Source organism: Gallinula chloropus, assembly GCF_964237585.1.
Source record: "Gallinula chloropus genome assembly, chromosome: 4".
Taxonomy (NCBI): domain Eukaryota; kingdom Metazoa; phylum Chordata; class Aves; order Gruiformes; family Rallidae; genus Gallinula; species Gallinula chloropus.
This window is the reverse complement of record NC_140088.1, coordinates 38,324,704-38,339,018: the sequence shown is the minus strand read 5'-3', so window position 1 is coordinate 38,339,018 and position 14,315 is coordinate 38,324,704. Positions and strand designations below refer to the sequence as shown.

General features: G+C 51.4%; 1 protein-coding gene across 1 annotated transcript in view; it reads right to left on the bottom strand.

Moving 5' to 3' along the window:
- Window positions 1-8,884, bottom strand: part of CCDC9B (coiled-coil domain containing 9B) — a gene marked incomplete at both ends in the record, with an annotated part of 47,516 nt that extends 38,632 nt beyond the window's left edge. Inside the window, 4 exons of the mRNA XM_084262971.1 lie at window positions 280-342; window positions 1,107-1,211; window positions 2,696-2,809; window positions 8,864-8,884. Of these exons, the coding sequence (XP_084119097.1) occupies window positions 280-342; window positions 1,107-1,211; window positions 2,696-2,809; window positions 8,864-8,884 (303 nt within the window). The remainder of the gene's footprint in view (window positions 1-279; window positions 343-1,106; window positions 1,212-2,695; window positions 2,810-8,863) is intronic.
- Between the last annotated feature and the right edge of the window lie 5,431 nt (window positions 8,885-14,315).

The window sequence follows — 14,315 nt, the reverse complement described above, 5'->3', positions numbered from 1 at the left end:
TTGGCCCAAGGAAGCTTTCTGTGCCCGGCGTGGTGCCGTGACATTCCTAGGGAACAAGGGGCTGCTTGTCTGCTCAGCAGCGAAACCCACAGTTACAGTGGGTCTGGAAAATCCTTTGCACTTACAAATCTGACATTTCAGACTAAAATGCCAGAGTTATAGGAAATAAATGTCATCCTCGTCTCTTTCTGCAGCACTCTGAGTTAGATCAGGAAAGCCTAAGTCCTGATGGAGATGGCCTTGGAAGCCAAGTGGATGGCTCCTGAGGGTGGTGCTCACCATCGAGAGGGCTGGGCTATCTTGTCCATAGTGTTCAGTCTGGGTAATTGCATCTTTCAGGTCCTGTATGAGAGAAAAATGTGTGCAACAGCGCACCTCCGGAGAACAGCAAGGGCTGGGGCACAGCTGAGAAGTGAGCAATGCTCTAGCCTGGGTCTAACAACCCAGGAGTGTCAACTCCATGGAAGGATGGTGGGCTGGCTCAGAGAGCTCTACGCTCGTGCTGGGAGAGGACTTCACCCAGGGCTTAAAGTAGGACTGGCTGGGCAGTTTGCCAAGCCCCACACTGCCAGGAGGGGTGGACAGGGCACAGATTTGGCCCAGTTAGGAAAGAAACCTGCGACTTGCAGCATTGTCCCCGGTTGTGGGAAGCCCCAGAGCAACCAAGGGCTACTTGCTTTGCTCACTCACAAAGCCTAAGGAGACCAGGACTTTTCCCAGCCTATTGGCATCTTCAGAGGCATTCCAGATGTCTCCAGTGAGACACATACACCTGATATGGTCTGCCTATGTATTTGCAGCCCTGGGACCCATCCAGGGCCACGTGTGCCCATTCACACATTCATTCATTCATTCATTTTCCTGTTCATTCTGTGGGCTTCAGTAAGGTGCCAGGGCATGGCAGGCAATCTGCAAGCATCAGCTAAAATCACCCTGAGCACACATCTCTGCAGAGCTGTCACATCCTTTTGCAAGGGCTTAGGAGCCATATATGTCCTACGCCTGAAAAAGCTTTACTGTGCAGGCTATCTCTTTTAGAAATGTTGCTTTGCTGAGGCAGGACTGGAGTGAGAGCTGCCCCATGGTGAAGGAGGGGAAGCACTTACATTGTGAGCTTTGGTGATGGTAATAGTGAGCCCATCCTGCTTGGGTCTCCTGGAGGTAACAGCCATGCCCTCCTGCTCAGCTCGCTTTTTGTCCTCTTCTATTTCCTGAAACACATATATATCTTCATCAGCCTGTACCTGGCTCCCTATAGGCATTGTTAATTTTCCTGCTTAAGATTTATCTTAAATAGACCCACTTCCACCCCTAAGAGGGAGGGGACCACCTCGTGTCCTATTTACGTGCCCTTGGAAGGGGTCACAGGCAGCTGTGACCTGCATTACCTGTCCCTGTAGCACTTAAAGTGTCTGCTATCATCTCAGCAAATGCAGTGGAAAGTAGGGGAAGATGATCAGTTTGAGGTTCATGAAAAATTTGGCATAGGACCTATGGACAGACTGGAACACAGACCAGGCCTCCAGAAAGGGAGGAGTCAAGGTCCCTGTGCCAGTCTGGGTCCAGGGCATCATCTGTGGCCAAGGGAAGGTGGCTGAGATATGGCTATCTACTAGACAGCTGCTTCTAGAAGTTAAGTGTGGTAGCAGGAGTTTCATATGGGAGCAAGAGTTCCTCCCCCCAGCCACATGTGGCATTCAACCTTTCCCATAGCTTCCCACTATGTACCACTTTTTGCTGCCACCAGAAAAGGTCCAGATTGGCTTCTATGGTACCAAAGGAAATGTCTTCTAAGGAAGACCCAACCCAGAGCACTACTTGGTCTCTCAGCTCTGGGTCCAAGACACAAAGCATGCTCTGGGTTTTCAGCATTGCTCTTTGTCAGACTTGAGACTGCCTACCCAGCCAGGAAACATCAAAGAGCCTCTAAAGCCAAGTGACCATGGGCACAGGCAGAGCATCTCAGACAAGCTAAGGGGGACCCCTCTGCTAGGAGTACTCTCAGGCCGTCCTCCTCTGTACTGCTGTATGCAGATGCTCATGGAGAAGGGAAACCAGAGAGAGCTCCAGGTGGCCACAGAGTCACCCAAACCAGCTCATACAAGCCAGGCTGGATATCTCCTGCGGGCCACTGGGTAGGCACTCTTGGCTAAGGCAAGATCCAAAAACCAGGGGTGTGGCTGGAGCACTTCCTCCTAATTCAGGGGGTAAGGCTGCAGTAACCAGCAGGCTGCTAAAGCCTTTATTTGCCTTCATCTTTGTGCTCCACAGAATCACTGGGACCAGCCAGGGAAGAGCTTCAGCCCATGGCACTGCCCTGGTAGGGAAGATAAACCCATCTTGAGAATGCAACTACCTATGCATCCAAGAAGATAAGCATGAGACATGGGGAAGGACAGATGGAAAAAAGTCAGGGGAATATGAGGTAGAGGGGTGGGAAGGGTGTGATGCAGATAAAGGGAGATGGTAGGGTGAGAGGAGATGCTGCAGCAGCAAGGCAGGCATCAGCACTCCTGCTTTCCACTCAAATCAGGAGCGGCAGCTAAAGGCAGAGCTCTGCCCACCGTCTCCAAACGCTTTCTGATATAAAAATGTTATCTAGCCAAGTCGCTCTGACACCATGGACCATTTTCCTTACACTGGGGGTTGATGACTCCCAAACAGAGCTAGGGAAGGTCAGAACCTGCAGCCCTACCTGGTATCTCCGTATGAGTGCTTCATTCTTTTTCCGTAAAGCCAGGATTTTCTTATCGAGTTCCACATCTTTCTGCTCCTTCTTCCGTAGCACTGCATCATCCACAGCAGCATCCTGAAAACAGAAGGAACAAAGCCCTTCTCAGTTATCACACCAACCCGACAAAACATGCTCCTTCTGTTCAGACAGGGTGGAAAGCAAAAGAGTCTTTCCCCACCATTTCTCCCCTCGGTCTTCCATTAGAAAGAAAACTGTATCCTGTAAATTGACTTTGTCCTGACATTATGGACCTTTTCTGGTCTTAAAATTTTCTTTCAGCAATGAGGTAGGTATAGCAAAAAGCTGATGTCCTGCTGTGGTGGCTGTCAGTAGGTTCCAGAGTTAACACGCTGCCTAGGTGCATGCTGTAAATGACACGTCCCTGCTGTTGGCTGAGGTGTTGTCAGGCACATCAGTTCCCCTCCATTTACATTCAGAGAGCACCTTGGTTACCACAGGGGACAACAAATTGGGATTTTTTTCAATTCTGGTGACAGCACCGTCTAGCGAAAATTAATGCTGATGAGAATCAGCTCACTGCAGCAAGTATATCCATATTGTCTAGACTCTGCCTGGTGTTTGCATGAAGAGCAAGGTGGCAAGGCTGAGCTCTCCAAGGCACCACAGGTTTATTTTTAAACACTACTTTTGCACTCTCCTTATCTCCACATCTACATGCCGCAGAGATCTCACATTCCCTCTCCACTCACACAGAGGGCTGGGTAAGACAAAGCGAGACTGAGGAGGGGAGGAACCCCAAGCCCCTGGGCAGGCACTGTATGCCTGGGTACCTGGTTTGCTGACATTGCATTCATGCCCCATCAGACTACCCCCAGCCTGCTGCCATTTGGCCCCGTGCAGTAAATCTGCCACAGCAGCACTGCAGCAAATTGAGCTGCTGTGCAGAATGCACATTGCCCACAGCACCGGGAAGGTCCAGAGGAATCAGAGTTGTAGCAGTTGGTAGGGACCTCCAGAGCTCATCGAGGGCTGGGACAAGCACCTCAAGAACAAAAACCCAGGACAAAGTGCGCACCCCTGGTGATAACACCAAGTGCTGCACCACCCAACGCCCCAGATGCTCTCAAACCACCCCAGAGCAGCTCAGGAGTTCCCCTCCCAACCTCTTTTATGGGGGAGTGATGTCAGGTGGGGTGGAAACAGCCCAGGCTAACTCAGCTCACCTGTGATGACTACTTGGGGAGCTTGACTCTGGTCTGGCCAGAACCAGGACATTATCCACCCACTTTTCCACACCATCTACATCATGCTTGAATCTTACATTTTCAGCGACTTGGGAGTTTCATAACATATAATTTATCTATTATGTCACAGAACCACAGGACTGTAGGGGTTGGAAGGGACCTCAAGAGATCATTGAGTTCAACCCCTCTGCCAAAGCAGGGTCCCTAGGACTGGTCACACAGGTCGGCATCCAGATGGGTCTTGAATATCTCCAGAGAAGGAGACTCCACACCCCCCTGGGCAGCCTGTCCCAGGGCTCTGTCACCTTCACCATGAAAAAGTTCTGCATATTGTTGCAGACCTTCCTGTGCTTCAGCTTGAGGCCATCGCCCCTTGTCCTGTCCCCACAGACACTGAGAAGAAGCTGGCCATGTCCTCCTGTGTCCCACACTTCAGATATTGATAACCATTGATCAGATCCCCTCTCAGGCTTCTTTTCTCAAGGCTGAACAGCCCCAGCTCACTCAGCCTTTCCTTGTAGGGGAGATGCTCCAGGCCCTTCATCAGCTTCATAGCCCTTTGCTAGACTCTCTCCAGGAGATCCCTATCTGTTTTATACCAGGGAGCCCAGAACTGGACACAAGACTCCAGGTGGGGCCTGACCAGGGCAGAGCAGAGGGGGAGGATCAATCACCTCCTTTGACCTGCTGGCCACACTCCTTTTAATGCACCCCAGCACTGAGAAGCAAACATACCAAAAACCTTGCTCATCTCAACTACACCTGGATGCTGCTCCTGCGGGTGACTCTCAGGGTTGTGCCCCTATCTAGCAACACAGGCAGCATCTGGCACAAAGGCATACTGATCATCCCCAAGGGCTGCAAAAGAAGCTCATGTATGCCCATGTCCTTCGAGGACAACATCATCTCCCTGCCATGCTGGTGCTGCTCATGACCAACCTGGCCCCATCCTTGCTCTGGACCAAGGTCTCTGGGACTGGTATCAGAACCTGCTTGAGAGCACCTCAGCCCCAGTCATATCCCAGGACAGAGAGCAGGCACCCCACCTTCAACACCAGCCTCAGAACCTTTCCCAGCCCCAGCCTAGTGCCAAGCTGAGGGTTGCTACAAGCCTGGTCCTACAACTACCCCAGTTGCATGGATATACTGGGCATAACTAGTGAGGTTTCGGTAGCAAGGGGCAGGCTACGGGTGCCCTGTGAGGAGGGTGGCCATGGGCTGCAGTCAGGGGCTGCTACCAGGTGGCTGCCCCATGGGCTTCCCACCAAAAGTCAGCACATCAGGGGACCTCCACACCTCTCAGGAGAGGCAGTGGAGCCACAGTGGGAAGGGAAAAGGGGAAGGAAGCCAGAGCAGGAGACGGGAGAGAGTCGAAAGGCTCACCTGGGAGGAGAGGGGACCAGTAGGGACCCTTGGGGGGCTGCTGCTGGCAGGGAAGCCACCAAGCACAAACCCTGCTGCTGACACTGTCCCCACCTTGACAAAGATACAGGGCACCCTGTGCTGAGTGGGACAGAAAGCAAAACAACAGGGAAGGGGGGCAGGGGGGAACAGGGGTGTTTTTCTAAAGGTGTGTTTGTTTCAGTTTAGTGTTCTTTTAAACCAGCAGCAGTCATTGATAGCTGGTTAATTGTTAATTGGCAAATGAAACTGATTAAAGTTTCCCAAACCAGCAAAGTGGTTTTGTTTGCAATGCACAGGCATGTTTTCTGTCCATCCCCATTGGCTTCCCATCAAAGTCCTCATAAAAACATGGAGGCCTGAGGACAACTGCTGCCCTGGATCCTTCAGGGTCGACAGTTCCCTGCTGTGCTCACCCCAAGGGCAAAAATCCCAAGAAACAGCCTCCACTGCGGGCTCTGCTGCACGCAAAGCTAGGAAGAGCTTCTGCACAGGCAGGATGGGGGTTCCTCTCCATGAACCATGACATAGCAGGTACAGCCTCCTTCAGGGAAGCACACATTAGGGGCTAGCCACGGCTGCTGGGGACACGGGACCTGGGTCTGAGACCTGCCATGGCCTATGTGTGTTCCTGCAAGCAGCCAGGCTCCAGCCTCAAGCCATAGCCAACAGGGTTGCAAAGACCTTGTCTGGGAAGGGAGGGTTTCTCCTGGAGACCTCAGTTGCCCTTTCCCTGCTCCTAATTAGTTCACCAGAGGAAAAACTGGAGCAGTAGAGGGACAGAGGAGTGGATGGAGGGGTGCTGTCTATGCAGCTCTTCTTAACCTGAGCAAACATGCAGTTAGAAACCCAAGGCTTGAAGGCAAAGAGTAAAACCACAGATGTTAGAGCTCAGGTGAGGGAAGGCCTTTGACTCTGCTCCACATTCCCAGCCCTTGTTTGTGAACTTTATCCAGGGATATACAGGGGCTCCTGAAGATGTACATGGTTATAATGTGACAGTGCATTCAATGAGGCAGAATTAAGGCACTGTGAACCTGACCCCAGTTTCTTGTGCATCATGTAGAGTTTCACCAGGATGGGAATATCCTGCCCATTTGAAAGCATGGAATTTTAGATGGGCTGTAGGAATCAACTGGAAACACGGGAGATAGATATCAGGTAAGAATTTGGGCTCATTTCATCAGCTAGACCTTTGGAAATTAATTCTAGGCTGAAAGTCATCCTGTGTGCATGGCCAGCGCTCACCTGCAAAGGAAGGGACCCCTCTGTTGAATCACCTTATGTCCCTGTGATGCTAGGTCTTCCTTTCAAAGGCTTTACATGAAAAAACCCACCCCAAAGCTAACTCCATCTCAGCTCTGATCAAGCAAACCTATGCAAAGAAGGGACACAGATGGGGAGAGAAGTCTGCTTAGGCAGGGGTGGGGTCTTTTGAGAAAAGGGAGTAAGTGTTTAAAACATGAAGCCATTACAGAGGTGGGCTTGATGTCAGAAACCGATGGCAGGGGCGGGGGAGGAGAGGGGGGGAGCGGGAGGGAAGCAGGAGAACCTGCTTGCTAAAACAGATCCTGCACAAGCACATCTTCAGCCATCTCCCCAGTGAGGGGTATGTCATCAGCATGGACTTAATGGCCCAGCAAGGGCTGTGCTGCCAGGACACAAGCATGCCTTTGTCTTCAGGTGGAACAACAAGGATATTTTAACCACTTCCATGCATTCTCCTGCTGGACAATGGGATTCTGTCAAAGTCTGGGGGAAAGCGAACCACAGTCTATTGCCATCACTCAACTGGGTACGCGACAGGTAAGTATTGTATGTGTGGGTGGATACACTTTCATGGCCATTTTACAAGGCTGATTAAAGCTGAATTCTGTGTTTACCTGAACAGAAGCTATTCCACGAGCACTAAATTGGCAGGTTTGCTGTTTGCTGGGGTGTTGGCTGCTTGAGGGTGGGATCAAAGCAGTGCGTGCCCTCAAACACACCCCTTTCATCTTCAGATTCCTTTGAAGGATGACTGACAGAGCTACCAGCTCAGGAAGAATTTAAAAATTCCTGCAGAGATTGTATTTGTGCTCTACTCTTTCCAAAGGCAAGAGATGGAAAAGACCTGTTGGACCATCGTGCCTCCCTGCACGAGACTGCGCGTCTGTCAGCATTTTGTCTATGTTGCAACACAGCCAGTGCAGGGGGGGACATGGATGGGAAGGGGGGAATCTTTCCATTTCTAGCTGGAAAGAAATCACTGGAAGGAAAGTTTTGCTGATATTCAGCCCTTCTCCTCCCCACTATTAACAAAGCCACTGACTTATTTCTCTCTGCATGATCTGTTTCAGCAGATGCTGGGGAGCTAGGGACAAGAGGTGGTCCCTTGCCCACACACCCTGGGGCTGCAGAGCAGCTAAGCGGTGTTTCGAGCCCACGCATGGACTCGCAGGGGCTCACCCATTGTACGGTTAAGCCAAGTCAGCGTTTGCTGGGAGCCAGCTGATAACAGGGGGACGTGCCCTCTCCTCTGCTTCTGGAATGAATCCGCTGCCCCAGCGTGTGCCGAAGCTGGTGCTCAGGATGGAAAGTGGCTACGCTGTGCCCTCCCCAGAGTAAAGCTTTTCCGGGGAGCCAAGGTGCCCGTATGTCACGGCGATGGGAGAGTTATAAATGGCTTTTGCAGAACAAACATGCAATGGCTTTGAATCAGAAAGCAGCCAAGCCCCATGCCTCCTAGATAGCAAGGCTGAGTGACAAAGCCACAGAGCCAGAGGCCTTCTGCTATCGCAAATAAAATGTCACAACTGGAAAACTGAGAAGCGAGCCGCTTCGTGCCTCAATTAAATGACGACATCTCTTTCTGTCATCCCCCCCCGCCCCGCTCCTAAGTGGCACACACACTTGCTACGCAGCTCATCGGGGGCTGGGGGGACGCCTCGCTCCAGACTGTCTCTGTTTCTGCTGTCACATACTTCCACGGCTCCCTGCCTCTACAGCGAGAGACCTCGGAGGCAGCAGGGTTGGGAAAGCGAGAAAGACAGAAGGTGGGGGGGAGGGAAGAGGGGCGAGGAGCGAGGCCACTCTTCTGCGTAAGCAAATGCATCCGCTCTTTTTAAGAAATACCCTCTGCCTTGACAGCTGCAGCTGAAACCCTTCCTGGGACAGGCACCATCCAGCACTGCCTGGGTTTCTATTTGTCATCTACCCTGGACTCCCACCCTCCTGGGAGGCACAATGTCCTGAGCCAGCTGCCGCAACCTGCCCCAGCAATGGACGTGCAAAGCCCGGCATCCAAAATCCACACACATCATCCCCCAGCACCTCCCCCCGATGCAGCATGGCTTGTTTGCTCCCCATGCATGCTGACAGCCAGGCAAGGAAAAAAAAAAACAACAACACAAAAACAACAAAGCAACAACCACGGAAAGGCCACCCCGAAGGAATCGCGCACAAGCCCTTCTCTGGCCTTTTTGGGTGAGGGACCCCCACCGCCTCGTGCCCCTCCCAGCCCCACAAAGACAGCAGCACTCACAGCTCGATGCATGTTGGACATCGGTGGCGGCAAAGCCCAGCAGATTCCAGAGCAGAGCTAAAAGAGGAGAGCCATCAGACGGCCTTTCTCAGCACTGGTTGCACAGCATACGAGATCATGTTTTGATTACAAAAGCCTCTCGCCTGGGCTCCCAGCCAAGAGCACTGGCTGCCTAATATACCAAGCACAGACAGGGTTTTGAGTGCCTGTGTCCTCCGCTCCAATCTCTCTCTTTTTAAAAGAAACACTCCCCCTTTCCCCCCCCTCCACCCCTCCTGACTCCTTTTAACTTCCTGATGCCACAAGCCCTTGTTCAAAGTGGGAAAAGCCGGGTGAACAATGCAAAATGGATCAGGCAAACAGCTTGACTTCACTTCGTGGCCATTCATTAAGCCGTGTTGTTTGTTATGCACGGCTCGTTGCATGCCTGGCTCAGGGACTGGGAAAATACTGGGGGTCCTGAACATCCATCTTTGCCCAGGTGAGTATGGGCAAGAGCCTTCATGGGGAAAAGAGTGCCAGGCTTGCCTTTTTCTGTTTAATTTTGGTATTTTTGAGGAATGATTTCCCCACCTTAAAACGCACCTTTCTTTCGGGGAGGGAGTAGAAGTGATGCTGTGGAGTGGGTTTTACCATCCAGCACCATGACTAGCAGAAAGCACCTAGTCAAAGGAAATGACCCCCTCCCAGCTTGTCCTTGCCTGAAAGCCACCAAAATGACCCCAGAAAAGACACAAATAGCAGAGCTTTGAGAAAACAGGCAGCATTTTTCTGCTGTGGTCTCAGTTTGCCACAGTTGAGCCCTTATCTCAACACCACGTTGTGCCTGTGTGCCAGGTCGCCCTCAACGCAGGCTGGGTGTCCCTTGACTCCACCTCTAAAGGACCCAGGTAAACAAACAGGAGCTGGAAGCACATGGGAATGTTTTGTTTCCAAGGAGCAAAGCACATCTCAACCTTAACGAGGGCCCTGCTACATTTGTATGTTGTAGCATTGAAACAGGAGCTGGTCCCTATCCCCTCTAAGACCTTTGAGCAGGTCAACCATTCACAAAAACCAAGAAGTTGAACCTAAAAGCATAAAGGGAAGCGTTCAAAAGACTTCAATAGCCATGTGAGGGATTCTTTGGAGATAGGGGTAAGGCACCACAGGAGCAGAAAGCACGGGTTAGTAAAACATACTTAGAGGGAAAGTCCAACCCATGTTAACTCATAGGTACTCAAATGATGAAATAAAACTGAAAACATTTCTGGATTCAGGCTTGACAAAGGAAATGAAGTCTCTGCTGTGGATGGGAAGAGACACAAGAGCGAGGTTGGACCCCAAGCACTTGTCAAGAGGTTTGTGAGGGACAAGCCTGCACAGGAATTGCAGAGCCATGTGGGGCTTTTCCTCCCCTGGGGAACACAGGGGAGCTGGGAGGATGGTGCTGCCTAGGGCATGGTCCCCTATGAGGGTGGAGAGATGGCCTATTTTTGTGGCCACCAGGACAAAGCCAGCTGCTGGGCTGAGTCAGGGAGTCCATGTTCATGGAAACATTTTTCCCACCTATGGTGCATTATCTGTTTTTTCAGTGTCTGTGTTCCTGGGCTCAAGGAGTCTGCACATGCTGCAAACGCCTGGGCCCAGGCTAACGCAGAGACCCACACTGTTACCCCAAATACCCAGGCCAGTGCAGGGTAAACATCGTGTGCTGCAGGGTCTGTTGTGCTACCCATGGATCACAGTAGCTACAGGACTGTGTCATGCCCGAGTCATCAAGGCTTAAGCTGAGTGCTGGCAAGGTGTTTGTTTCTACAGACCTCACAACCACCACATCCTGGCTCCCTGTTATCAGTGGTGTAGCCAAGCTCTTCCAGCAGTGAGCAGTGCCATGAGTAGGCACAAAGAGCCCAAAATGCCTTTGCTAATGTCTCTGGAGAGCTGCAGGGCAGCATTGGCTACTCCACTGCCCTCAATTCCAAACAGCTGACATTTCATAGCTGTCCTTTACCATGTCTGAGTGGCCTAAATAACAAGTGTCTACTTCTGCATCATCATCTCAGACCAATGAGAATATTAATGCTTGGTTAATGCCGCAGACACAGAAACCCAGAGGCAAAAAGGCTCAGTCAAGGCAAGAGCATCTGCACCTTCAACAGTGGGGCAGAGCAGCTGGTTCAAGGACCTGTTTGTGCTCTTAGGACTCTCACAGGATGCAGAGAACCTTACAAATAAGCTGAGATTTATGGGGTTGTATACATGCACATATATTTCCTAGTGTCATGGCCAGAAAAGGGCTACAATAACACCAAGGCTGTCCTCAACTTGAGGGCTTGCTCTGAACTGTCAAAACCTCTGAAGTGCCGAGTCAGTCCCAAGATTACTACTGTCTTCCCATGGGATCTGTGCATACCTCAGGGCAAGGGCCCTCCAGGACCATCATCCTGGCACCAGGAAGCACCAATACCCAGAGACCTGCCTCTTGGGAAGTAGTAGACATGAAGATCATCCACAGTCTCCTGCTCCCAGGAGAAGAGCATACTGGCTGCATGACATTTCAGGGGTCCTGCAGGACCTCAGGGCATCCTTTTCACACAAGCACACACAAGGACAGTCTCAGTCCCAGACTGCTCCAGCCTGGTCCCCCATGAAGTCACACCTGTGTCATCCCACCATCCCCCCAGCAAACCTGCTCCAGCGTGGGGGTGTCTCATCTCTGTGTCTGTCTCTCTCCACAGGCCACGAGCATTGGCAGGGTATTAAACAATGCATGGTCACAGCATCTCCTGTATGTCTCCCCCCTCACTCCAGCGTGGGGCCCTCTCCTCCATCACCTTCCATGGGCTGTAGGGGGACACCCACTCCACGATGGTCTTGCCCATGGGCTGCAGGGACATCTCTCCTGGAGAAGAGAGCACCTGGAGAACCTCTACCCTCCCCTTCTTCCCTGACCTTGGTGTCTGCACAGGTTCTTACATCTTCTCACTCCCTTCTCTGCAAAAAGCAGCTGCTAGCATTTTTTGTTTTCATTCTTAACTGTGATTCACAAAGGTGCTGTGGCCATCACTGATGGGCTTGGCCTTGGTCAATGCCAACTCCGGCCTTGAATTGACTGGTGTTCGCTCTGTGGGGCCTGCAGAGAGCTCCTGGCTACTTCTTGCAGAAGCCACCCCTGCAGCCCCCAACTCCTCCACCAGAACCCAGCCACGCAAACTTCAACACACCCCCACCTCAGTGGCTGAAGCACATCATTAATGCTCTCTCAGGCAGTTGGTGGCACCTATGTCTCAGTATGCAGTAACTCAATGGAGTACTTCAGACAGTGTCTATTACCACCATGTGCAGCAGGAAGGATGTTTGGGAAAACCAGCTTAATTAATCACCCAGGAATTTGTCCACTACCCCCAGAGTTAATCCCTTTATTCTTCTAAAATACACAGAAGACTTTTAATAGGCAGGATGGCCTGATTCTGTGTTTGTGTGCTCTGGCTGCTGCAGACTGGCTTGCGCCATATCTGAAGCCTATTCAATGCAGAAGCTGTGGGGCAAACCCAGCACAGATACCCCAGTTTGGCTCTGCAGTTTCTGCTTCAGAAAACAGGTATCTATCAGCTCTTGCTAACTAGTGGCAGCCCCTGAAGGAGCAGTCCCTGGAGCAGACCACAGCTTGCCTTCAGCAAAGCCTGAATGCTGGAGGAAACAAGGGGACATAAGGGAAATTTTGCTGTGTTGCCCTGCCAGGGCTGAGCTACCCAGAAGCTCAGCTGACCTCCCTTAAGAACAGCCTCCAGCTGCCTACTTGAAGGCCCCATTCTCCACTCAGGGCAAAGTTTGCTGGAGATTTTTTCTGGGACAAAAGGATGGAAATCAGAGGAGTGACCTGTCCATTTTGGGCTTATGACAGTGAAACAGTCCATTTTGCCAGCTGTGCACTGCAAAGCGTCTCTGACCAGTTTCAGCACAAAGAACCATCTCTGACAGGAGTCTGCAGTCTCCCAGCTCCAGGACAAACATCCAGCAGCTTGCAGAATGTATCGCCCCACAACCTGACAGCAAGACTATCTGTTTCTTCTCTTTCTCTCTGCCATACACACAGGCTGAAGGAAAGAATCTGTTTCCTCAATAAACCCAAACCTGCCTGCCCCAAGAAGCATTCCCACCATCCCTTCAATCAGCAGGAATTGGCTTGGCTTGAAACCCTCCTTCCTTTTCCTTTTGCGCTCTGTGAAACTCCTCCAAGGCCACTCAGTCCCATGCTGCCACTTTTCACAAGTGCACTTCACCCATCTTCATCCTGGCTTCTCTCCCTTTTTCACACGATTGCTATTTAGTCAACAGATGGCACTTGGCAACTGCTGGGAGGAGCTGGGAGCCAGCTGCCAAAAAGCCCACTGTAGAAGGAGCTTGAAGCTTTTTTGGGAGGCTGCTTTTATATTGTGTATGGGGACTGCAGATAAGCCAGACGGTTGAGTTTCAGGGCACTCTTGCGTGCTGCTGTATGCAGCAATGAACTTGCAGATCGTGCTGCCCAAGGCTCCTGAGCAGAACAACCAACTCCAGGCCTGTCGGTTAGAGGGAGGGATGGGAACATCCAGTGTATCAAAGAAGAGTTTCCCATCAGCCTGGAGGCATCTTTCGCATCAACTACAGAGCAAACTTCACATCACTAAGCAAACTCTGCCTTTGCCTCCCGTGCTTACCACCACCTCTGATCCTTCATCCTGCAGCTACAGGATAAAAAGGTGTTTGAGGTGTTTCCTCCAGCCAGCCACGAGAAAGGTCAGCATATTCCCCAGACTGGGAGGAGGGACGAGCCTTAAATGGGCTTTAGCTGGGAACACTCAAAGGGATCAAAGGACTGCTGAGCCATTAATTTTTAAATGTATCAATATTCAATTAAAATGAAAACTACCCAAGCCAGTTAAATGATGTAATGGCAGCTTAGTCCTACTTGAAGTCAGTGCTCACAGCTGCCTGCTGGTTGGTATTGCTGCCTTCCTGTAGCAATACGAACGATAGCACCAGCACAGAATCCTCTCCAGATGTGCAGAGCAGCCCTGTTCCCACTGGAGGACAATTTGTCCCTTCTTCCCCCCCACCCCCATCACTGAATATCATCGTAGCCTGCAGGTTCTTGCCTGAGTCCCATGGGGGAGATCTGTGCCTACCCGTGTTTAATGCCACCTTGAATAACTCGATCTCACCAGCTCACCCAACACTTTCTGCTCCAGAAAAATCTTTTAGGTTTAGTGCAGGGCCTCTAAAGCAGTTATAGGCTGAGAGAACAGTAAGCAGGTCTGTCCTCTTGGTTCTTCCCACTCCCAGCAGGGCCCAGTGCAGGTTTGCTGACCCCATTTGTTACCCCAGCCCTGAGATGTAGGACACACAACCCAACCCTGGGAAAGGTGCCAGGCTGTGGAAAGTGGCCAGGACAGCCAGTCAGGCAGGTTCTTTTCATCTCTTATGGAAA